Genomic DNA, 24,371 nt, shown 5'->3' with positions numbered 1-24,371 from the left:
ACCAACTAATTCGGAACCAATCTGCGGTCGAAGTAGGGACAAGAAGAAGGGGGGCATCCTCTCGCCAATCGGAAGTGCAAACAGTCGGGCGTGCCAGTCCCTGGACCGCTACGACGCCATGAATATCTTGCCCAAGAAGAGCTGGCACGTCCGGAACAAGGACAATGTCGCCCGCGTGCGGCGTGACGAGGCCCAGGCCCGGGAGGAGGAGAAGGAGCGTGAGCGGAGGGTGCTGCTGGCTCAGCAAGAGGTAAGCTCGGAAGCCGGCCGGGCGGCGCTCCGGGGCCCAGCGCGCAGGCGCCGCGGTTCGGGGCCGGAAGCGGAGGCGTTGCGCAGGCTCAGTGTGCCCCGTGTGAAATTCGGGACCAGGCGCCGATCCCGTTTTCGAGGACGTTGCCCCGCAAACCTTGTGCCCACTTCCACGAAACCTCCCTTGATCTCGCCCTTGTCTTAGTTTTTCCCCCACTGATGTATTTCACATGGCTGGAACAGTGTCTGGCACAAAAGAGAAGCTTAACATTTAATGAATCCGTGAACCCTTGGACAGTTCAAGGAAATTCGGATCACTTTTTAGTTTGCCTGCACAGCCTATTTATTGAGCATCTACTGTATGCTAACGACATGCCGTGTACCTGACTTGCGGAATCCCCAGTAAGCACTGTTCGTTCTTAGAGGGGCACTGTCATCTCTGTTGCACGAAGTGAGATGGCTTCAGTGAGGGGAAGGCACATTTTAAGGAGAGGCGGACAGCCAGGCTCCACGCCATCGGGCGAGCCCTTTCGTGCACCGCCCCCTAGACACATACACACAAACACGGGCTTTCTGTATGGCTCTTTAAATCTGTTTGGTGTACACCCAACTTTCATTTCCTTAGCTAGTCTGATCCTCCACCGTGGGTGGGAGGTAGTCTAGGTTTTTAGAATCTCAGTAGGCTGCTGAGCGCTGTTTGAAATCCGCGTCCTGAAGGCAGGGGACAGGGCTTCAGCAAACTTGGGGTAGTGACTTGGAGCCATGGCTAGAATTCAGATCGTCTGGCCTAATGCATACCTTTATGGCTGTTTTAATTGTCTCACTTGAGGTTAGGAACCCCTTTGGTTTAGGCCAGGGACCTCCTCCCATACATCCTTTGATGACCCGTGGTTTACTATTTGAAAGGGAGCTTACAAAACCCAGGCGTTGCCTCATCTGCCTACCCTCACCCCCAGCTAGGACAGGTGCCTCTTTTAGGCGCCTAGTGCTCCCTTTCTTATAACCCCAGCACCCTGGACTACCATTTTCTGTGGTGGGCACCAGACTCACAGTTCTTGAATTACCTCTAGGTTCTGAATGTCCTGCCTATAACTTTCTCCCCAGGCCCGTACAGAATTCCTACGGAAGAAAGCCAGACATCAGAACTCACTGCCTGAGCTTGAAGCAGCAGAGGCGGGAGCCCCAAGTTCTGGCCCTGTGGACCTGTTTCGGGAGCTGCTGGAGGAAGGGAAAGGAGTGATCAGAGGCAATAAAGAGTACGAGGAAGAAAAGCGACAGGAGAAAGTAAGCTGGCCTCACCCACTTCATCAGAGGGGCCATGAATCGAGTTGGAGGGAGGGGGCACTTTAGCCATTGGTTGTGACCAAGGTCAAACAAGAGTGAACACACAGAATTTAGGACCATACCAAGGCATGACACTCAAAAAGCGTTGGCTATTGCCGTCTGGGCGCCCACAGGGGTTGGAGGTAGATGCTAGAGGTCCCCAGCTGCTGGGCAAACCGCTCAGTTCTCCAAACTGGAGGAGTCTCAAACCTGATGGGCTTTTAAAAATTTAAATCAGCCGGCTGTGGCTCACGCCTGTAATCCCAGCACCTTGGGAGGCTGAGGCGGGTGGATCACCTGAGGTCAGGAGTTCAAGACCAGCCTGGTCAACATGGTATCTCTAAAAATACAAAAAAATTAGCCGGGCGTGGTGGTGCGCCCCTGTAATCCCAGCTACTCGGGAGGCTGAAGCAGGAGAATCGCTTGACTCAGGAGGTGGAAGCTGCAGTAAGCCGAGATTGCGCCACTGCACTCCAGCCTGGGTGACAGAGCGAGACCCCATCTCAAAACAATCAAACAAAAAGTGAATCAATCGCCTCTTGCTTTTTGGCTAAGATCAAGTGTAAAAGGTACATCAGTGGCCGTGCATGGTGGCTCACGCCTGTAATCCCAGCACTTTGGGAGGCCAACGTGGGTGGATCACCTGAGGTCAGAAGTTCAAGACCAGCCTGGCCAAACATGGCAAAACCCCGTCTCTACTAAAAATACAAAAATTAGCTGGGCATGGTGGTGTGTGCCTGTAATCCCAGCTACTAGGGGGGCTGAGGCAGGAGGATTGCTTGAACCTGGGAAGCAGAGGTTGCAGTGAGCCGAGATCGTGCCACTGCACTCGAGTCTGGGCAACAGAGCGAGACTCCATCTCAAAAAAAAAGAGGTACATCAGCTCTTGTCATTTATCTGCTGTTTCTGGACTTGCTGACCCGACCCATTGCTCCTCTGCTTTGCTTGATCCCTTCAGGCTTCTCTTCAAGTCTCTCTGCAAAGATGCCTGCCTCTGAACACTCAAGTGGCTCCACTTGTCCCCTCTTTCCCCTGCTGTTACTGTACCTGCTACTGTCCCCCCAGGGGGAGCTTGGCCTCTGTTTGTCTTCCATCCCCAGCACCTGGTCCAACTGGTTCATAACAAGCCTTAGATACCTGTTTGCTTAGATACCTGTGTCAGGGAGACACACCTGACACCTTGAAAGATTACATCACATCTCTTGTATTTCCTGGCCCCCTCAGGAGAGGCAAGAGAAAGCTCTGGGCATCCTGACATACCTGGGCCAGAGTGCAGCGGAGGCACAGACTCAACCCCCTTGGTACCAGCTACCCCCAGGGCGAGGGGGCCCCCCGCCCGGCCCAGCCCCAGATGAGAAGATCAAGAGCCGTCTGGACCCTCTGCGGGAGATGCAGAAGCATCTGGGGAAGAAGAGACAGCACAGCGGTGATGAAGGCAATCGCAGCAGAAAGGAAAAGGAGGGGTCTGAGAAGCAGCGACCCAAGGAGTAAGAAGACCCCACCTCGGCAGACCAGGGCCCAGACCTTCAGGGCTTGGCAGCAGCCCAGCATGAGCACTGCAGGGTCTCTGGTCAGGACAGCCAGGGACTCTGTGAAGGGCTGGCTAGGTGGAGAAGTGGTTCTCAGCATGTGGTCCAGGGAGCCCTAGGGGTCCTGACACCCTTTCCCGGGGTGCCGTGGTGTCAAGCCTATTTTCCTAACACTGTTGGCCTTTTCCACTCGTGTTCTCAGGCACGTAGTGCAGGTTTCCAGAGGCTGTGTGATGGGAAGACACCCTCGCTCTGATGGCTAATGGCAGATGCTTGTGTCCAAACTTTCTTAGTTTTCACTAATGATTTGCAGCATATTAACAACCCATTTAAACAAAAGCTCTTGGGGTCCTTGGTTTTTAAGAGTATAAAGGGGTCCTGAGACCAAAGAGTTTGAGAGCTGCTGGGTTAGAGAGTAAAAGCAGGCTTCTGTCTCCAGGATGCTGCACCCCTGGGCTAGAGGGGGTACATTGCCTATAATCTTTTCTCTAGAAAGGGAAACTGAGGGCCAGGGGGCGGCTAAGTGTGCTTTCTTGACCTGGAGAAGCATCAGATTTTAAAGACTGGGGAGGACCAAAGCCCACAGAAGGGAAGGCCAGAGACATGCCCATGGCGTCCCAGCACCAAGTGGCTTCTTCCAGCAGGCCTAAGGAGCTGAGGCTGGGGTGTGCTGGATGCAGCGGGGCTTCCAGGCGGCAGCTCCCTCTATAGGAGAGGTTGGGGGAATGGCCTCCTAGGGGCTACCAGCTTTCTGACCTCACTCCTCTCCCCGCAGGCCTCCATCTCTGGACCAGCTTCGAGCTGAACGTCTGTGGAGGGAAGCAGCTGAGAGGGCTCGGGCGGAGGCCCTGCTGGCCCGGGTCCAAGGCCGGGCACTACAGGAGGGTCAGCCGGAAGAAGACGAGACAGATGACCGGCGGCGGCGGTACAACTCCCAATTCAACCCCCAGCTGGCCCGGCGCCCCCGCCAGCAGGACCCTCACCTTACTCATTGACTCCTGAGGGGGTACAGGAGAGGCCGCTGCTGCCAGCCGTCATATAAAACTATTTATTCATAAATATTTTCCAAAATGAAAATAGGTTTACCAAAAAATGTCCCTCACTGGGGAGGGGAGGAGGGGGCAGCCCTCGCCCCCGGGCCCCCAGGGTGGGGCTGAGAGGAAAACCTCCCGGCCCCCTCCCTGCTTCCTGGGAGAGGGGGATGCCCCGTGGCTTGGGGCCTCCCTCCAGTCTTCCAGGGCAGGGCCCTCACCTGGGCAGGGGGATCAGCATGCGGGGGAAGGGGGTGGGTAGAGGGAGGGGCCGGTGTCACTGGAGGTCCCGGTCCTCCAGGTAGCGGTACTCAAAGGTGAAGCCTTCCTTCTTCCGCTGGCCCCACTTCTCGTAGTCAAAGTAGATGTAGGTGCCCTGGCCGGGGGAGAAGGCGGTCAGTGAGTGGACGAGGAGGTGGTCTGGGATCTGGGCCGGACCAACAGACAAAGGGGACAATTCTTAGGGCTGTGGATGTGTCAGGCACCGGGTCAGCTGCCCTGCACGCACACACTCTCATCCACCCTCACAAGGTTCTTCTTGGGTAGGAAATGTTATCATGCCACTTCAGCAAGGAGGAAATGGAGGGGCCGCAGAGAGGTTCCACCGAAGCCAGCTGCCAGAACGGGGCCCCAGCCCCAGCTGTGAGTGCACGGCCTTCGTTTCCTCGAGGGCTGTAGCTTTTGAGCACCTCTCACGTGTGAGTACAGGATGCACAGCCTAGCATTTAATCTTCACAAAGACCTCGAGGCAGTGGGTACGGTCACCCTTGTTCTAGAGAATGGAACAGTCTCACAGTCTAAATCCAAGCACTCTGCAGGGACATTTTATTGGTGACGGAAGTGGTGTGAGAATTTCTGAATGACTGGATGCCCTGAAATGTACTAACTTGGAGGATGGTTTCGGGCCAAACCAGGAAAGGACAGGAAGTCTGTGGTTAACGTCTGAGGACACAATGGGAGAGGACCTAGGTTCTAAATGAATGTCTTAAGTGCTTCAAAGATGGCAACCTGGGAGAACCAGGAGAGGGGACTGAGTTCTCTGAGGACAAGGACCTTGTAATACTTCATCCCCATGAAGGGGCTCGGCATCAGGGAAGTATTTGGTGGAAAAAAACATCACTGTAGAACACACCAACTGAAAGTAATTTGAAAAAAAAAAATCCATGACACTGACTATGTAGCAGTCACCATTAAGTACTTACATGTTATTAACTCATTTAATCTTCATAACAACTGCATTAGGTAGGTGGTCTTCCCCCCATTTTTACAGATAAGTTAATTGAGACACAGAGGTTCGAGTGACTTGCCTAGAGTCGCCCAGCTGGACTGGGCTGAAACCCAGGTAGGTTGGTTCCAGAGTGTTTGCAAGCAGCAGGAATTTCCCAGTATTAGAACTTGAGAAGCCCATTCAAAAAAAAGTTTCCGCACTGAGCCCCTGCCCTGCTGAGTGCTGGGACCTGGAGGTGAAGTGGGGGCCATCAAGGTCCCTGGGCAGCAGAGCCCGCAGCCTGGTGCAGGGACACACACTGGGAAAATCCCACACCCCAAGCGAGTGTGCCCAGCACTGCAAAGGGGAGGCACTGGGCTGGGTGGCTCCAGGAAGGTTTCTTTGAGGAAGGGACATTTGGGCTGAGACCTACAGGAGGCCTAGGAGCTGGCCAAGTGGAGGATGAGAGGGCGGTGTTCCAGGCTGAGCAGACAGCCAGAGGGAGGAGTACTTGGTCAGGCTGAGGGACTGCGCCAGCTGAAAGGTGGAGGCGAGGGAGCAGAGGCCAGCAGGGGCTGCCTGGAGCCTGGGGACTCTACCCCAACCCTAGCAGCGGGAAGAGAGGGGGCGGGGCCCTCACCTGCTCGAACTCGTCAGTGATGGTCTTGGGCTCCTCGTGCCTCTGGAACCACATCATGTACTTGGTGTGGAATCGCCATGACTGCTTCTTTAGGGCCTTGGCTGCCAGGTACTGTGCCTTAGTGCCCTGGGGGAGGAACAGTGGAGAGGGGGATCAGGGGGCCCCCAAACTGGGTGGGGAGCCAGGGGAATGGGGCAGGACATCAGGGCTGAACCCCGGCCCCCGCCACAGACCACAGTTGGGCTGGACAATCCTCTTGGAGATGGGGCTGGGGGCACAGAACATACCAATGCTGGTCAGGAGAAGGAAAATGAGACAGGAGGTGAAAATTGCTTTCAGAGAAGCTTTGAGAAGGAAGAAAAACTAATGTGTGATGAGAGCTGAGAGAGGAGGCAATTTAGAAAATTTCCCAAGTGGGGATGAGGGTGGAGGTCACTCATGACTCACTGGGGTTGGGAGGGGGCTGGACAGTTCCCCAGTGGTCTCCAGGGAGGCCTGAGAATGTGCTGACGAGCCGAGTGGGGTCGGCCTAGACTGAGGGGCTGCTGGAGCAGGGCTGGGGAGGGGCCGCGGGTGAGCCAGTGGACAACTGGAAGCGGGGCTGAGGTGTGCCTCAGTGGACCAGCCTCGCTGTCAACCCAAGCAGTTCTAACATCTCTGGGCTGGAAGTGGGGGACGGGGACAGGTGGATTTGGGGCAGGGGCCCAGGAGTGGGAATAGGGAGGGGGTGCGGTCCCAGTGGCCGCAGTGGGGCACCCACCTCACCCCTCCAGCCCGAGGGGGGACGGCGGCGGTGGCGGCGAAGCCGGGGGGCCCGAGGCTGCCCCGGGGGCCCTGCTGTACCTCCAGATAGTAGAAGATGAAGAAGAGTGTCTCGGTCGACAGGCGCTGGTAGAACTCCACAGTGTCCGAGTGTGGGGGTGGCATCTGGTGGTGGTAGGGGGGCGTCGGACAGGGGTTCCGGGGGAGGTACTGCCTGTGGGAGCAACAGGAAGGTCAGTGCCAGCTGCCTACTAGTCCTGTCCTGATCAAAAGGGTGCTCAGACATGCATCCCTGCGGGGGGAGGTGGTACAGAAAGACCCAGGGCGGTGCTGACCTTCAGTGGAGAGCCCAAGTCAGGGGCCTGGTGCTCTACCCACAGCCTCACAGGTTCAGCCACTGCCTCCTCGCTAAGACTCGAGTCCCAGCCCAACCCCCTTCCCTGTGGCCCCTCACCGGATACGCTCAGAGTCAGAGGGGTGAGGCATGTGGTGCCAGGCGGCCTCTTCCATGGCCTGCTGATAGAGCTGCTCCTTGGTGAGGGGCACAGGGCCCAGTGGACAGACACCCAGCGACAGCGGTATGTTCACCTCTGACAGCTGCAGGGGCGGCTGGGCTGAGGCCGGAGGTGCTGATGTACTGCTCAGGATGATGTCTGTGGGGAGGGTGGGGGTCCGGCCCCCTCGGTGGTGAGGATGGGTCAGGGGCAGCCCCTCCTCTTTGGCCCGCTGCTTCCCCACCATCCTGGGTCCCTCACCTCGCTCGGTCAGGTGCAGCGTTGGCACAGGGTCCTCAATGCCAGAGCTGATGGCTGCCCGTTCCGCCATGGACTTCAAGGAGCTCAGAGGCTCAGGGGCCTGGGGAGGAAACAAGAGGCCTGGCCTGAGCACTTGGGCTGCAGGAGCAAGTGCAGCCTGACACAGGCCCCAGATGCTCTCACCTGCCCTGTTTGGGGGCCGTGGAGGGCCAACGACCCACTCCTCACAATCTACCCATGACAGGTAAAAGCATCAAACTGTAGGGAAACAATCGGAGACCACGACGCATTCATCAGCAGAGAAACGTCTCGTGAGTGGGACTCTGCAGCATGGAATAATACTACGCCGAGATTTTCAAAATACAAGTTCGTGACATACTACAGAAGTAAACGCCAACCTGCAGAATATGTACAGTGCGCTACCATTTTTGTCAAAGGATGTGCCAATAGTACACGCTCCTTCACTAGGGACACCTACACGCTGGGAGAGCTCCTGCCTGTCTTGAAGGAGGCAGGAGGTCTACATGCTCAGCTGTCTGCCTGTGACTGGCATGGGGTGACTGGAATTGGGGTGGGCCCAGCCCGGCTAGGCTTCAGTCTCCTTGCTGGCAACAGGTAGGTTGGGTCTCCAGCCCCGCAGCCACGGCCTCGTTTCCTATTACAAAGGTTACAGCAGGCTTCTGTTCCCCCAAAGTCAGGGCTGGTTCTTCCCATCTCCTCCAGCCACCTGCAGCTGTCCCTAACCCCAGCCCTGTGCTGGACTCTCCACAACGAGTCAGTCGCCAAGGCTTATCCATCCTGTCTCACTATATCGCCCAGGCAGGTCTCAAACTCCTGGGCTCAAGCTATCCTCCTGCCTCTGCCCCCCTAAGAGCTGGGATTACAGGTGTGAGCCACCGCGCCCAGCTATCCGTCCTGCTTCTAACCCCCACTGGATGGCTCCCTTCCCTGTCATGCCACCATGCCCCACACAGCCCAGGCCTGTCCTCTCCTGCCCAGACCACCCTCCCTCTATCCTGTCCTCACCAGCCCCGGGGGACCTTTCCAATGAAGTCATGTTGTTCCTTCTCTACTCCAAACCTTGCCATGGTTCCCGACCACCCACCCCAGCGATTCATTTTTGTTGGTGGTGGTGGTAAAAGATATGGACCCCTTCTGAAAATCTCAAAGCTGCTGTTTCCCTTTTTCCAGAAAAATGCACGCACTATAAATATCCTGTCCACCTACTTCTAAAATTTGGGCCGGGCACGGTGGCTCACACCTGTAATCCCAGCACTTTGGGAGGTCGAGGTGGGTGGATCACCTGAGGTTAGGAGTTCAAGACCTGCCTGACCAACATGGCAAAACCCCATCTCTATTAAAAGTACAAAAATTAGCCTGGCGTGGTGGCAGGCGCCTGTAATCCCAGCTACTCAGGAGGCTGCGGCAGACAAATCCTTGAACCCGGGAAGTGGAGCTTGCAGTGAGCCAGATCGCACTACTGCACTCCAGCCTGGGTGACAGAGCAAGACTCTGTCTCAAAAAAGAAAAAAAAATTGATGCTTCTGTTGGGCCAGAAACTGTTCCAAGAGCTTTATGAGGATGATTTAGTCTTCCAAATAACCCTACATAGTAGGTATAATCGTGACTATTGCCATTTCCCAGATGAAGGCACAGAAAGGACAATGCCAAGACTTGGACCTGGACAGCCTGGGCGCGCACACTGCCTCCTGGACAGCCTGGGCGCGCACATTGCCTCCTGGACAGCCTGGGTGCGCACACTGCCTCCTGGACAGCCTGGGCATACACACTGGCACCCCCATGGAAGCTGCGCTACAGTATACTGGCTCACAAGCCAAGCCCCAACTCCTGACCCTCGATGATCAGGACCCCACCGTCCTATCCTGCTACACCCACTATCTCAGCCCTGCAGCTGGTGGCACTGCCTCCTGCAGAGTGGACACCTCTCTCCTCTCTGCTGCATCCTGCCCAGCTTCCTAAGCACACAGGCAGATGCATGCTCCTCCTAAAGCACCTCCTGAAGCCCTTCCTGCAGCTGTTAGCCCCCCTGCCTGGTCCAGGTCTCAGCTTAAACATCACCCCCTCAGAGCCTTCCTGGGCCTGTCTCCCGGGTCAGGTCAGATGCCCCTCGGTGGGCCCACCGCAACCTTCCCTGCAGCTGCCCTAGCAGGGAAGCTTCCTAAAGGGTGGAACCAAGCTGCATTCACCCAACCAGTCTTTCTACTTGTGCAGAAAGTACACCAGTCTATGCCTTGTGACGACAAACGGGGACAGAAACTGAGGGCCTGCGGGGGGGATGAAGACGGAGACCCAGAGAGAGCAAGCAACAGGTACAACCAAGAGAAAGGAAAAGAGACCCAGAGAAACAGAGCTTTGGAGGAAACAAGAGAGCAGGTATGAGAGCCCCCAGAGATCAAGGTCACGGGGAGGGTGGTACAGAAAGACCTGGAGAAAGAGCAAGTGTGAGAAGGGGACAGAAAGCCAGAGAAAGAGATCCAGAAAGAGGGTGGGGGCAGGGGGCGCAGCTAGAGACCTGGAGGAAAGAAACAACAGAGTCAGGACACAGAGGCTCGGGGGATGTCCGAGGAGCCCACCTTGATTTCCGGGGCGGTGCTGAACTGTGGAGGCCCATTGAGCAGGGCACCGGCTGCCTTGGCATCACTGAAGCTGGGCGTTGGGGAGCTGGGAGGATTCACAGGCAGTGGCACCAGGAGGCTGGGTCCCCCTGAGTTGTTCCCTGAGCCTGGGGCCACGCCCCCAGCCCCCGTTGGGGCTGCCGCACTGGGTTCCTTCCTGGAGAGAGAGCATGGAAGAGGGGGTTGAGAGGAGGGTCCCTGAGGGTGGGATGGGCAGAGAGGCTGGCTGGAGAGAGGGGAGACTGCACAGATCAGATGGGATCTGAGAGGGGCAGGTGAGGGCAGACAGATGGGAGAAAGAAGTGGTTCTCTGGGCAAACAAAGGCAGAGCCCATTCTTTGGAATGGTTTCTCATCAGCAGAGCAGAGCTGTGGGGGTGGGGGTGAGGATTCTCAGGTGCTCCACCAGGCCACAGGCTGATCAAAACCACTTGCCTTGGGCAGGTGTTCACAGGGTCCATTCCCCCTTGGGCAGGCCAGCTGGAGCTGGGGTGAGGGGGCCGAGAAGCAGGACTTTCCTTTGTGCACATTGATCTTTCTTAGGACATTCTTTGGGAAACAGGCAGACCCAGTGGAATGGTCTGAGCTAAGATTTGAAGGAGTGGCTGCAGAGGAATAAGGACTTCGGGACAATTCACTTTGAAAAGTGAAACAGTGACCCTCCGGTGGCAGTCAATTGGCCTCAGGCAGGTAACAGAAATGGGGAGGAAAGGGTATGGGGCTCTTGAGAAAACTTCCACTTAGATGAGAATGTATTTTAGAATGTTCTGAAGGGCAAAGCAGGGAGGCTGATGTAGTTTCCTTGCTGGAAAGAAGTGGGGGTGTAACACCTGATGGAGATGGAGGATAGCGCTTGGCCATTCCCAGCAGCAAGGGCGGGGGGTTCAGAACCCATCGATGCGGGGGTGAGGCGCCTGCGCCTCTCTGTTTCGAAAGGCTGCCATCCCAACCCTGCCGATGGCCGAGACACTCACGAGGTGCTGGGAGGTGGGTTGTGGGGGCCGGAAGGGGGGCCCAAGGCCTGGCTGCTGGCATTGTTGCCCCCACTGCTGCTCAAAGCCACCTCTGCCGGGCTGTCTGCCACAACTGAGCTGTAACCTGGGAACAAAGAGTAAATGGAAAGGGCTGCTGCCTGCTGCCCAGCCCCGCCCACGCCCCCCACCCCGCTGCCTCCCCACTCACTGGTGGCGCCATTCTGCTTGCCAGCCCCTCCACCGGCACTGCTGTTACTACTGCTGCTACTCCCTCCGCCTCCGCTGCCGCCTCCTCCGCCTCCGCTAGGCTGGACGCTGGGGGGCCGGGGCTGGGTCGTGCTGGGCCCACTGGGAGCTGGTGGGGCCACAGCCTGGGCATAGGGAGCAGGGGTGCCCGAGTTGTGGCTGGGAGCTGGACTGGCCTTGGGGCCCAGGGCACTTGGGGGTGCTGCTGGGGCGGGGACCCCATTGTTGCCAGGAGTGGTGCTCAAGGCAGAGGCAGCAGGCGGGGGGCCGGAGGGGTAGGTGGGCGGCACAGCTGGGGACTGAGGGTGCTGGTTGCTGTGGACAGGCTTGGAGCCGTTTTTGGCTGGAGACTGCGGGTGGGAGAGAGCAGAGGGTCAGGACCCAGTGGGCCAGCTGGTCGGGTCAGGACCCAGTGGGCCAGCTGGTCTCCCTCACCACCCCCACCTCAGGCTCCATTTTCGTCCCAGCAGCCTCCTCTCCGGCCTCGCTGCCCCCACCTGCTCCTGCCCTCTTGGGGACCTGGGTGACCTTACTCACCCTCATGGCTTCAATCACCTTCATGCTTAAAACACTCACACTGATTTCCAGCCTGCCCAGCTTCCCAAGTCCTGCCTGGACACCGCCCCATGGACACCCCCACAGGGATCTGACACACAACTTAGGTTGTCAGCCAGAGAAGATCCATCTGTTGGAAGCCAGAGGACTAGTGGGAAACACTTAAGTGTCCTCAATATGAGATTAGCTGGAGCCGCCTAATGTCCAAGAGTAGAAGGAAAAACAGCTGGAAATTGGATAGTAATTCTGAATGTCACCTGAAGGGTCACAGAAGCTACTCACAGGGCTGGAAGTTACCAGCACTCCAGAAGGTGGTGGGAGGGTAAATGTGCTCATGGTATCCCCACCGCAGGCAATCTGCGGACAGCACTCGGGCTGCTGAGCCTAACCACCTCCTGGGCTTCTTTCCAGCCACCCCACAGGCACCTTGCGCTTACCAAGCGCCCAACAGGACTGACTACCCACTTCTCTCCTGGGCATCGCTGCTTGGCAGTGGGGGCCTGGGAAGGTGGCAGAGCCCAGCCTGGCCCCTGGAGTACCTGCCTCAGTGTCTCTCATCACCTCCTGGCCCTGCTGCCCGCCCTCACTACTACCTGCGAGTCCCCTTAGTCTCCACACCAGCCTCCTCAATGCCCACTCAGGGTGTCCCCTTGGAACCATCCATCCCGTTAGCCCACAGAGGGGCCTCAGGCCCATGCTGCTCCTGCCTAACATTGTTCTGTAGCAGCGTTTCCGAAAGCGTGCTCCTGTCCTGGGAGATGTTAAAGGAGTTGCAGAAGCACTGCCCGCCACCGTCTCCTCTCAGAAATTTGCAGTGTGTATTATCAGCACAGCAAAGGCCCCATCGCTTCCTAGGCTTATTTGACTCTGGAGGCCACTCAGGTCCACAAAGCCTGAGCCCCTCAGCCTGACAGTCCCAGTCCCTGTGCTCACAGTTGGGCCCCTGGCCCTGCAGACCTGGCCAGACTCATCTCTCCACACTTCCAAGCTTTCTGTCACAACTTGCCCATGTTACTGGCTGCCACCTCTCCCTGCCAGGCAAACTCACCTGACTGTGAAGCCCAGGGCACTCCACAGCAGCATCTCCTGACTGCCTGGCCAGGCCAAGGGTGACCTGTGCTACCCCCTTGACCACAGCACCAGTCACCTGTCCACTTGCCCTGCCCACCTGCCCTCAGGGCAGCACTGATTTCTGAGCCACCTGTGTCCACCAGCCCAGCACAGTGGCCGGCGCTCAGGCCTCAAGATGCCTTTGGGAAGCAACAGAGGAGTGAATGGCGTGCCCACCCGGTCCAGGCTCACACCCACCTGGCTGACCTCACTGTCTGTGGAACGTCCCCTCTTCTTATCATCTTCAGAGTTTTCCTGAGGTAGGGGAGGCAGAATAGAAACCTGTGTGACCTCTGGGGCTCTGATGGAGAACTGCCAATCTCTGAATGTCCCGGGGACCTGGGCCCAATTGACTGCCATTGTGGCCCCAGAGCTGGTCAAATGGCTGTCCTTAATCTGCCTGGAGAAACCACCTCAATTCAGGCCCTCCAGTCTTCTTGTTTTCTGGGAGCCAGCACTGACCCACCAGCCTCTTAAGGATCTGGGAACCTGCTCTCCACAGGGAAGCCAACCCTTGGATCCCTGCCCAAGGTAGCCAGCTACCCAGCCTCCTCAGGCAGCCCAGGCACCGGCCCCTCCCACCTCCCAGATCCAGGACCTAAACTGGCGCGGGATGCACCCTATTGCTCTTTATGTCCTTTAGGGACCCAGATATAGGACCTTAGCATGTGCTCCAAGAGCCTAGATAGACCCTGGATACCTAGATCTGTGTTTCCTCAATTACGCTCCCCTAGCCACTTTGGAGTGACCCAGATTTGTCTCCTCAAGTCCTGCCCTGCTGGAAACACAAGGTACTAGTGTCCCGTGGGGCCTCACCGTGGTACAGTTGGCTGGGCTGGGCGGGATGGGAGAGCTGGAGGTGGTCGAGGTGGGCGTGCTGCTGGACTGGTTGAAGATCTCATCCTCCATGTGGCTGTGGCTGGGGGGGGAGGTGGCGACCAGCGCCTGTGCTGTGGGGGCAGAAGAAGGGCATGCTTAGCTGGCTCACACAGCCCACTCTGGGCCCTCACTTCCTGTGCCACGATCAGCCCCAGGGCCTCACGAATGTCCTCGAGGTCCAGGTCATCGTAGAGAAACTCGTTCTCCTCGAAGTCGGGGTCCTGGGATGAGTCAACATAGTACTCAACGTCGTCCTTGATCTTGCGGATGGCGTCAACGAGGATGGAGTCATTGTCCAGCATGCGCAGGATGGTCTCTAGCATGCGCACGTGGTAGCGGTGCTTCTCGATGTGCCGCTTCAAGCCCTCGATCCGGTCCTGCTTCTGCTGGCGAGCCCAGGGCCAGGCTCAGGGGCTGCAGAGCACCTGCTTGGCCCCTCCTGCCCCCACAGAACCTGTCCTCAGTCCCTGACCCCTGTGGAGACCCAAAGCCTCCACGCCATCCCCTTCGGGGTGGGGCAGTATGGGGTCCACCCACCCTCTGAGCCCTGTGGGGACCAATCTTAGCCTTGACATCTTGGGATCCCACTGCTCCCTCCTCTCCCCACACCTTTCTGGCTCCAGGAGTCCTTGGAAACCTCTAAAAGACCCAGAGGTCCTTGTGCCATCCCACGACTTGGCCTCCATCTGCACCTCACCTGACAGCCCAGACTTCTCAACTGAGCCCGCCCACCACTGTGACTGCCTCTGGCATACAGATACCCTCCGACCTGCTCCAGCAGTTAACAATGATGACCCCCATTTGTGAGGAGCTTGCTGTTTAGAATCGTGATGATATCTGTCATCACTAGGCCCCCAACCCTACCCATTTATCCCTGAGAGAGCCCAGATTCCTAAGCCTCGCTCTTGCCCTCCCCTCAAGGCCCCTTTAGGATTTAACATCTTAGCCTCGGTTCCAAATCCCTGCTCTGTTCAAGGACCCATCATCTCCCCGAAAGCCTCTGGTTCCCAAATCCCTCAGAGTCTGACACCCGACCCTGTCATCTTCCACTTCCTGACCCTTTCCCACCCACAGCTTCCCTGAGGACCCGGCTCTCCCCTCCCTGTCTGTCTGGTTTCAGCAAGTCTGTACAGTTTGTATCCCTTTGAACTCATACCCCACAATCCCGGATTTTAGAACCTGGGACCCCAACATCCAGCTTTGTCCCAGACTCCTGTCTTCCTTCAGGCCTGGTTCTCTGCCTTCTCCATGTTCTGCCTTGTCTCTACCCACTGTGCTCTCCCTAGGACCAGGGCCCTCTGGGTGCCAGGAGGCCTCTTGCCATGGGTGTCCTTCAGGTCTCACTTTTACTCTGTGGCCCAAGCTCAACCTGCACTCACCTTCCCCCAAATCGCTCCTCTTCACGAAGGCCCCACTGTCTACCCAGACACCCAGGAGACCCTGAGATTCTGTCTGACCTCCTCCCTGCCCCACGAGTGCAGCTGCTAAGCCCTCCCAATCCTGTCTCTCAAATCCCTAATCCCGGCTGTTGGCCCTGTCCGCCTGAGGAATCCAGGCCCCAACTCCCAGGAGCCTAAATGACTGGCCTCCTGCTGGCCAGCCCATTCCCATGCCCATCCCCATCCCAAAGGTGTTGGGTCTCCCTCACTCACATCCTTGTCGCCCTTCTTCTTGCGTGTCTGCACTGACAGTGACTCCACTTCACTCTCAAACTGGTCCACCTGCATGTTGAGCGTGTCGATGGTATTCTAGGGGAGGGAGAGGAAGAGGAAGCCCATCAGCTAGGGTTCCGCCTACACCCAAGGCTCAGGATCCTCAGAGTTCACCTCCTCTTCTCTACCCCAACTCACCGTGAGCCACTGGCCAACCTCTTCCTTCTCCTTCTGGGCAGGATCTACCTTCTGGGCCAGGCCCAGGCCCTCCTTGCTATAAGCTTTGGTTTTGGTCTCTCGTTCCACAACTTTGAACCGTTCCATTTGCTGTAAAGAGTGCAGTTGGCAGGGGGGCTCTCAAAGGTGGGAAAGGAGCTGACTAAGGGCCAGCAGACACTCAGACCTGAGCCTCGTGACCCTACTTTCTGAGCTCTGAGTCCGCTGCCTCTTAGCTTCCCTTAGGTGCAGAAACCGTACTTCTCTTGAGGACCTCTGGGGTCTGGCCACTCTGCCTCCGCCCCTTGGGATCTCAAGAATCTGGTGACCTTCCCACCTCTCTGGGACTCAGGCTCTGGGCTCCTACCGTCTCAATGAGCTTGCGGTTGTCTATAAGCTGCCTCTTGTCCTTGATCTCGTTGGACGCTACCCATGTCTTGATCTGGTCCCTCAGCCGCTGCAGATGGGAAAAGCAAGAAAGTCAGACCTCAGGACCCGGGAACTGGGGCCCACAGCTCCTTCTCCCTGGGACCCAGCAGTCCACTCTCCCAGTTCCCTCTACCCTCAGGACAAAGGCGTCCAGGCCCCCAGCCCCCTCACTTGTAGCTTCTTAATCTCCTTCTTTAGGTCAGCCTCATACTTTTCTTTCTGGTTCGCGTTGGCTGCATTGTGGAGCTGAGGGATAGAGAGAATTGAGAAGTCAGTGTGGGAGGGGATGTCCCAGTACCCACTCCAGTGATTCTTCCTTATGCTATGGACTCGAGGACCCCCGCAACCCCTACCCCCAATCCATCTTAGAGCTGATTCTCTTAGGTCCTCAGCATCTGCATATGTAGCCCCTCCCGCTGGTCCGCCTTCCTGTGCCCTCCTCTCTGAAGACCCAGATTATTAGGGTCTCAGCCCCTGTACCTTCTGCCAAATATCTTCAAACTGCTCCACGCCCTCGGACACCTTCTTGAGGCAGCGATCAATCTCACCTGGCCAGGGAGGAACAAGGCTGTGAGAATCCTGCCCAGGCGGCAGGTATCTAAAGAGCAGTCCTCAGAAGAGGGAGCATGTGGCTACAGGTGCAGCAGGAAGTCAGTCTAGTACCTTGGAGTTTGCGCTTGTCCGCCATCTTCCCTGCCCTACAGACGCACTCTCTTCATACTCTCTTGGAGACGGACGCTGCTAGGAGAGATTGGAGAGGAATTAACACGTATTCCCTGGCTGGTAAAAACCCAGAGACATGGACCTAGTCAGCATAGTGAGGCAGGTGGGACTGGTAAAGAGAAGAAGCATTTGCTATCTGACAAGAGACCAGCCCCAGTTCTCCTGATGCTCGCTTGACTGCCCAGCATAGTGTCTGGCCAACAGGGGACCCTATAAGTTTGTTGAAACAAGAAAAGTTACATACTTTTTTGTGTGCCTCTGACTCAGGAAGTGGAAAATTCCTAGAGCATGGAGTACCTTCTCCCCAGAATACACTCAAAAAGGTTTTTCAGAGCAGGACAGTCACGCTGCACACAGCTGATGACTGGGATGGAGGCATTAGCCCTGGAGATCACACTTCTTACTCAGAGGGGCTGGGCACAGAGGTGGCTAGGAGAGGTCATCCCTCAGACAAGTCAGGAGACAAATGAAACTGGCAGCTCACAGAGAAGGGCGTGTGTGTGTGTGTGTGTGTGTGTGTGTGTGTGTAAGCTGTAGATAGGAGAAGAAAGATTGGGGGTGGGGGAAAACGACGGCGAGCAGAGATGCCGAAAACTATGAAGAGCTGAACCCACTCATATAGACAGGGCTGAATGCCAAGTAGAAGGGACTTAAACCACCAAGAAATTTATTCCAGAGCAGGATCCTTAAACCAAAAGGAAATAACACTCCTAACCCAAAGAAGCTGATACCAAGAAGGGTTAGAGATTTGGGGGCAGAAGGCAGTACCCACGAGAGACCTGGGAGAAGACAGAAATCTTACTAAGATAAGAGGGTGCAAAGGTACCGCAGCTGTGAGGGAGCTGATCTGCACTCACGGAGGAATCCCATAGCAAGTGGATTGGTAATTTAGAGTCAGGGAGACATAGACCATCAGGGCAGGGATCCAAAACTTCAAGAGAGGAGCATCTTTATTTTAAAGGAAGTTACCGGGAACCCAGAGAAGACTGAGGTCAAAAGGGAGTTCCAAGGAGCTTTAGTCCAAGGGAAGACATACCTTAGGGCCTAACAGCGAGACCAGGGGAGCCCTGGGGAGAGAGGCTTATGCCTCAGAAGAAGACTTCTGAGATACCAGCAGAGATTGCCCTCTTCCCCTCCAGGGAGGGGGCCTACAATGAAAAGCACAGTTCCCTGGGATCCAGGGGCCGCTCCCACTCTACTTGTGCAGGGCAGGGAACCCTGGAGTAGTCACTTACTGTAAAGACAGAAACAGCCCCATACTGAGGAACAAGAGCCTCAATACAGAGGGAAGTCACACCAAAAGAGTCCTCACCCACAAAGAAGGGAACATCTGGCAAACAGTGCTATCCAACAGAACTTTGCAATGCTGGAAACACTCTATTTGCGCATATCTGTTGGCCACTGAACATCTGAAATGTGGCAAGTGTAATGGAGGAACTGAATTTTTCATTTTTAACTAGTTACTAATCACCACATGTGACTAGCAGCAACCATATGGGACGGATATGCTTTAGAACAAGAAGCCCATAAAGGACAGGGCTGGCACCCTACCCCCAGGGAGAATTTTCCCAACACCGCAGGGACCCATTCTGGGTGATAATAGGTAGGGGTGCTACCTTACACTTGAGGGAATTTAAATCTCCTCAGTAAAAGGCCCAACCTAAAGAAAGCCGCAGCAGCCCCCGCCCAGGTCAGCTATCACGCCCTACCTGGGGAATCTCCAAGAAGGCAAAGCAACCAACAAAAGGACCCAGGAGAAGGTGCCACAGAGGGGATTCAGGCTGAGGAGGGGAAAGCCCCTTTGACCCAGGGAGCTCACACAAGGCAAGGGCCTGGACACCAGAGCTCAGGTGTGCAGGGATCCTCACCAAAGTCCAACATCCCAACACAGAAAAGCCTCTTACTGCATAGGGGGAACAATAATGTGAAACGAGAGCTTACACTCCTCTTTCCATCCCAAGAACCCAACAGAGGGTCATGGGCAGGTGCTCCAGCCCAGAGAGAGAAGAGGTCTCATGGTCTACACCCCTAAACAAGGCAATCAACACCTTAGGCAGGTGACGCCCTCCCTGTGTCTCCACACGGAAAGGACTGGTATCCTAGTGCAGAGGAAGAATACCCGCAGAGAGGAGACCACACTGTGGCAGCAAGAGAAGGAAGTCCTGGAGGGGTCACAAGCCAGGAGGAGGGGAACAAGAGCCCTAACCCAAGGAGGTGATGTTTCAGACAGAACAGTGTGACATCGAAGTCAGCTACAGCTGAGACCCAGCGAGGAGGCAGCTCCTCCACAGAGAAGGGGCAAGTGCCAGAGGCCCAGGGTACTTGTCCCCTAGAGAGGCTGGAGCCTTAGCCACAGTAGAGACAACACCTTCCCCGCTAAGAAAATCCCTATATCATGAGGGTATCTGTACCTCTGGTCCCCCCAGCAAAGGACCAGAGAGAAGGGAAGCTGGAGCTTGAGTCTCGAAGCAGAGACGCCGCCAGAGAAGAAAGAGCCCCATTTGCTGTAGTCAGGGGGGCATCCACCAAGATCCTCCAAGGAAGGTGGTGATCGCAGGTCCATTCTCAGGCATGAAGAACCTGTGCTCCAGCAGCAAAGGCTCTCCAAGAGCACTGAGGAATCTGGGAACCTCGGCCCAGGAGGAGACTTACCCAAGAGGAACACACATCCCCACAGGGAAGGGACCCACAAGCCGGGGGGGAGGTGAGCAGGACACCAGCCTCACAGGAGCCAACACGCTAAAATCAGAGCCAAAACCAGTAAAGAAGAGCCCCCCAGACTTCATCTCAGGGAAGATGATACCACCACACAAAGACTCGAGGAGGGAGGGGCAGGAGGTCAGCCCTGGGAAACTAACACCGGGTGGTCCTTAACCTTGGGGGCCGTCATGTGCCCACAGAGTGGTCTTTGTCATGAGGCACCTTTGATCTGGGAGAGCTTCCGCCTCTGCAGCAAGGAGCTCTGAGAAGTGATGTTGAAGGGTGATCCTTAACCCAGGTGGCTGCTGACGTGGCCACACAGAGGCTCTGAGACTCCAGAAGAAGGATGCGTTAGGGCCTGGGGTAGAGGTAGTCATCTCCCCTGAGATGCCCGATGCCAAGGGTGGGGGGCTGGAAACTCCCACCTTGGAAAGTCTACACCAGAGAAGTCTGTGGTCCCAGGGACAGGGTCTACAGTGGAGTCTCCCGCTTGAGACTCAGGTATCTTACATCCACACAGCCAGGAAACTATGCCTTACCCCATGCAGTGAAAAATCAAGAGGGGGTTTTGGAAGCATTAGCCGGGGGCACCTGCATCCGAGAGGGGTCCTCAGCCTTACGGTGGGGACACACACAGAGGCGTGGACACCTCAAATCCAGAAGAGCAGCCATACCAATACCAAGGATGGCAAGAACCTTATCCCTGGGGGAGGCGACACCAAGAAAGGGTCCTTACCCTGGAGAGAAGGCACAGCCCCAGAGGGAAGAGCCCCCACCTCGCAGTACAGGAACCCGGGTCTAGGAAGCTTCCTACTCTCATGGGGTACCAGCAGCGGGGCCAGAAGGTGAAACCCTTGTTCTCCAACTGCTGACACCCAGCGTAAGGGTAGATGGGAAGTCAACAAACCCACAGTGTGGGATCTGATGCAAATATCAAGGGCAGTGGGCTTCTTGGTCCTTGGAGAGATGACACCCTAAAGGAAGAGACTGGTGTGAAGATGGAAGAAGCCTCATACTCAGGCAGGGGTGAAGGGAGTGAGGGGAGACATCAAAACCCCTCACCAAAAGGGCAGGAGAGCTCACCCCGGGGTGGGTGGCCGCCCTGCACTGAGAGGCAGGGACTGCTCAGAAAGAGGGGCTGGTGCTGCCCGCAGTGGGAGCTCACTAACATGGACAGCGTGGGGGCTTAGTGTCTTTCACCAGGCACCTGAGCGCCAGGGGAGCCCAGCAGCCCCCAGCAACAAGACCACAGTGGTCCTGATATCACTGGGAGACGCCCACACCCAGAAGGTCGGAGAGTCACGATGCAGGGGAGTTCAAGGCTGCAAAGCCAGGGGCAGACGCCAGGATCAAAGAAGTGTGAGAGCTGAGGCCAGACGTGGGCCACACTGAGGACGGTCCTGTACCCCAGGTGGGGGAAAGCCAAACTCCCCCAAAAGGCAGGCGCCCAGTGCAGCGGGATGGCGAGGCTTGAGCCACCCAGCGCGCTACTCGCTATGAGAGGGAAGAGCTGCAGACTACAGAGGTGGAAACTTCGGCAAAGGCTCCAACTAACGGGGAGTTTCTCCTCCACTCCTCTCCCAAGAGGCTCCCATCCGATACAGACGGGCAGCTGGAACCTGAGATCCAGGGGAGGCTGCGCTCCCGGGAGCAGTGAGGAGGGATGCGGAGGGCGGCCTCGGTCCTGGGAAGGGTGACTCCCCCACCCAGCTGGGGTCCTCGTCCCGACCACCACCCCCCCTCCCCGCCACCGTCGAGGGAGAAGCCCCGGCGCGGAGGCTGCCCCACAACGCGAAGGACCGAGGCCGAGGGGGGCAGGCACCTGAGCCCCGAGAGGGCGGGCACCTGGGACCAGGGGCGCCTCCATCCTTGCAGCCAGGAGCCAATACCGACGCGGAGAGGGGCGGGCACCTCGCGCCCGGGAGGCTTCGCACCCTCACACCCCTACCGGGGGGCCCGACGCGATGCCACGCGGGGAGGCGGCGGCGGGCGGGGCCCGGGGTCCGGGTCGCGGAAGGACCCCCGGGAGGCGCTGAGGAACGTGAAAGAGGCGCAGGAACGGGAGGGCGAGAAGGAGGGAGCCGCCCCCCGCCGGGAGCCCCGCGCTGCAGAGGCGGCGGCAGGCGGCAGGCGAGGGGAGGCCATGTCGCGACAGACGGCGGTGTCGCCAGGGCGGGAGGCGGCGGGGAGGGCGGCCGATGGCGCCGGGGGGAGGAAGGGAAGGGGTCCGGCCCAGTCGAGCCTGACGCTCTCACCACAGGAGCTGGCGCCGCCGCTGAGGAGCGTATCGCGACAGGCGGGGGAGGCGAGCGCCCGCCGCCTTTTTCTCGCGCCCCGGGCCCGGGCGCTATCGCGATAGCGGCGCGAAGCGGAAGTGGGGTTGGGGGAGTGGGCCCGGGGTTGTTCTGACGACGGGGGTCGGGGCTCAAGGGAGGCCGCGGCGTCTGCCGATGGCTCCGCGGAAGCTGACCGGGCCCGGTCCAAGATGGCGGCGGCGGAGGAGGCCTCCCCTCCTCTCTTCTCGTCTCTGGCGCCGACCCGCCCCCGAGTCCCGAATATAGGCCAGTCATTGCTCCCGCTGAACGTCGCTCCTGACCCTTGGAGGCGTTCTATTGGTTCCTGGCAGGGATGCGCCCTGCCCCCTTTCGCGGATTGGTTGATCGCTCCAAGGCGCGGCGTTCGATTGGCCTCCCGCGCAGCCTGCTAGGATTGGCTCAGGTTTTCCTCCCCGCTCCTCCTCCTCCTCCCGCCTCAGGGCACAACACGCCAGCGCGAGGACCCGAACGTCAATCAAGAGACCTGTGTGGTGCTGATTGGATGTATCCGCCCCCCTCTCCTAAAACAATTGGTCTGGGGGAGGAGCTACGACAGTCCAGGGGCGGGAAGTCGTCCGTCAAGTTTAGAGCTCTTTTTAATTGGTTGCGGGGGCATATTCTGCCTTGAAGTCATTGGTTGGTCCTGGAAGTGGGTGCGGAAAGCGGAGGAAGGCATGGAGTGTGGGCGTTAGGGGCCGCGTACCTAATGGGAGACAGACAGGTGCCTTTAAAGCGGGGGCAGAGCCGAAGTCATCTGCCAATCAAAACAGCCACAGGGCCAAGTGGGAGGAGCTGGGCAAGAAAGTCCACCCCTTTTTCTTCGTTGGCCCTAACAGTTATCATTCATGCTAGTTTGACCAATAGCGTGGCGAGTGGGCGGTAGCTGCTCGTAGAGCGTGTGAAAGAGGGTGTATGTAGCTGGCAGAAGTGGGACTTGGTCGCAACCCTTGCGTCCCGGCCAGGTAAGCAGCTTCCCTCTCAGCTGCCTCGTCTTTCTCCAAGTGCCTCTATGTTGGCACATCTCTGAAATTCATTATTTGCTGAGTGAAAGAAGAAAGGGACCAGAGACACTGCTTTAAATCTCTGGCACCGTGCATAGCAGAATTGGTTGGGAAGCGTGAGGCATGGAGTTTTTGTCCTGCCCCTGCCTGGTTAGGCGACCAGATGGTGGGACAGTCATTCCCCTCTGCATCTCCGCTTCCTTAGTGTGTTGAGGACGCTGCAGAAGGTACAGAGGAGACAGGTGGCTCCCTAATGCCTGTTCGTTTCAGGTCTCAGCTCTGTTGTCTTCTTGGAGAGAAAACTTCCGTGACCTCCCTCCCGGGCGGAGCGCTCCTGCGCGCCTTGTTCGTTAGGATTTATTTTTGTACGTCTACCGTCATTTTCGTAATTATTCGGTTTCCCTGTCTGGATTTTGCATCTCCAGCACTTAGCACGCAGGAAGTAGTCAGTAACCATTTGTCAAAGGAATAGATGGATGAATGTGAGGAAGGACTTGTGATTGAAAACTTACTAGACACTGAGGCTTCCACGAACTGGGAGGCATTTGCCCAGGGTCACACAACCGAGATGGGAAGCCAGATTCGCCCCTTCCTGTCTAGGTGGTGGAAAGTAAGATAAATCCCAGGGAGAGGTGAACGTGAAGAAGGATGGAGCCGTTCAGCACCACCCGCATCAGAATGGTCTGAGGCAAGGGGGAGGAGGAATGCTTGCGAAAATGCATATTTGTAGGCCCACACACAGACAACGGGAATGAAGCCTAGAGTTATTGTTCTAGAGATTTGCTATTCAAACTGTGGCCCCTGGACAAAGTATTGTTTCTCAGACATCTCCGGAATCACCTAGGAATGTGTTAAAATGCAAATTCTGCTTTTCTAACAAGTGCCCCAGTGACGGATGTCCGCAGTTCACACTTTGCACACCGCGGATCTAGCGATGACTTTCCAACTTGGCTGCACATCAGAGTCACCTGAGGAACTTGTTGTTGTTGAGACGAAGTCTTGCTCTTGTCCCCCAGGCTGGAGTGCAGTGGCACAATCTAGGCTCACTGCAGCCTCTGCCTCCCGGGTTCAAGTGATTCTCCCGCCTCAGCCTCCCGAGTAGCTGGGATTACAGGCGTGAGCCACCGCGCCCAGCATAAGAGCCGCTTACAGAGTCTTCTTTTCTAGAGCAGTGCTTCTGAAATGTGGCCTTGGGTCAGGCACGTACCCATCACCTGGGAACTTGTTTGAAAGACACATTTTTGAGCCCCACCCTAGACTGAATCAGAAACTCTGGGCCCAGCAACTATGTTTTAACAAGCCCTCAGTGTAATTCTGAAGCGTATTGAATTTTGAGAACCTCTGTTCTGAAAGCACTAGGGCTGCAGGCCCAGGCGACTCAAGATTCCTTTCCTGAGATTCACACCCTCATGCCACAGCCCCATTGGTAGATGCCGGATA

General features: G+C 57.0%; 2 protein-coding genes across 20 annotated transcripts; one reads left to right on the top strand and one right to left on the bottom strand.

The window, feature by feature from the left end:
• The first annotated feature begins 111 nt into the window (after nt 1-111).
• On the top strand, nt 112-4,178 carry LENG1 (leukocyte receptor cluster member 1). The gene is made up of 4 exons (XM_004061417.4): nt 112-250; nt 1,354-1,533; nt 2,797-3,059; nt 3,877-4,178. Exons 1-4 carry the CDS (start codon nt 119-121, stop codon nt 4,094-4,096), a joined length of 795 nt encoding a protein of 264 aa, XP_004061465.1. The 5' UTR covers nt 112-118; the 3' UTR covers nt 4,097-4,178.
• CNOT3 (CCR4-NOT transcription complex subunit 3) lies at nt 4,136-22,172 on the bottom strand. Of its 19 annotated transcripts, none has more exons than XM_004061405.4 (18): nt 21,871-22,172; nt 16,856-16,930; nt 16,673-16,740; nt 16,364-16,438; nt 16,131-16,220; nt 15,746-15,874; nt 15,548-15,643; nt 14,059-14,278; nt 13,833-13,966; nt 13,215-13,271; nt 11,314-11,701; nt 11,106-11,229; nt 10,091-10,289; nt 7,497-7,596; nt 7,196-7,394; nt 6,823-6,955; nt 5,980-6,105; nt 4,136-4,508 (listed from the first exon to the last, which is right to left on the bottom strand). In XM_004061405.4, the coding sequence occupies exons 2-18, from the start codon at nt 16,878-16,880 to the stop codon at nt 4,410-4,412; spliced, it is 2,262 nt and encodes a 753-aa protein (XP_004061453.1). In that variant the 5' UTR covers nt 16,881-16,930; nt 21,871-22,172; the 3' UTR covers nt 4,136-4,409. The 19 variants fall into 19 exon arrangements, 17 of the variants coding, with proteins under 17 accessions (XP_004061453.1, XP_055226471.1, XP_018870322.1 ...); XM_055370496.2 differs by having other exon boundaries at nt 16,856-16,933; nt 21,871-22,168; XM_019014777.3 differs by having other exon boundaries at nt 4,136-4,559; nt 21,871-22,159.
• Between the last annotated feature and the right edge of the window lie 2,199 nt (nt 22,173-24,371).

The sequence above is a fragment of the Gorilla gorilla genome, chromosome 20 (genome assembly GCF_029281585.2).
Source record: "Gorilla gorilla gorilla isolate KB3781 chromosome 20, NHGRI_mGorGor1-v2.1_pri, whole genome shotgun sequence".
NCBI classification, from domain to species: domain Eukaryota; kingdom Metazoa; phylum Chordata; class Mammalia; order Primates; family Hominidae; genus Gorilla; species Gorilla gorilla.
This window is presented reverse-complemented; position numbering and strand designations above follow the sequence as displayed.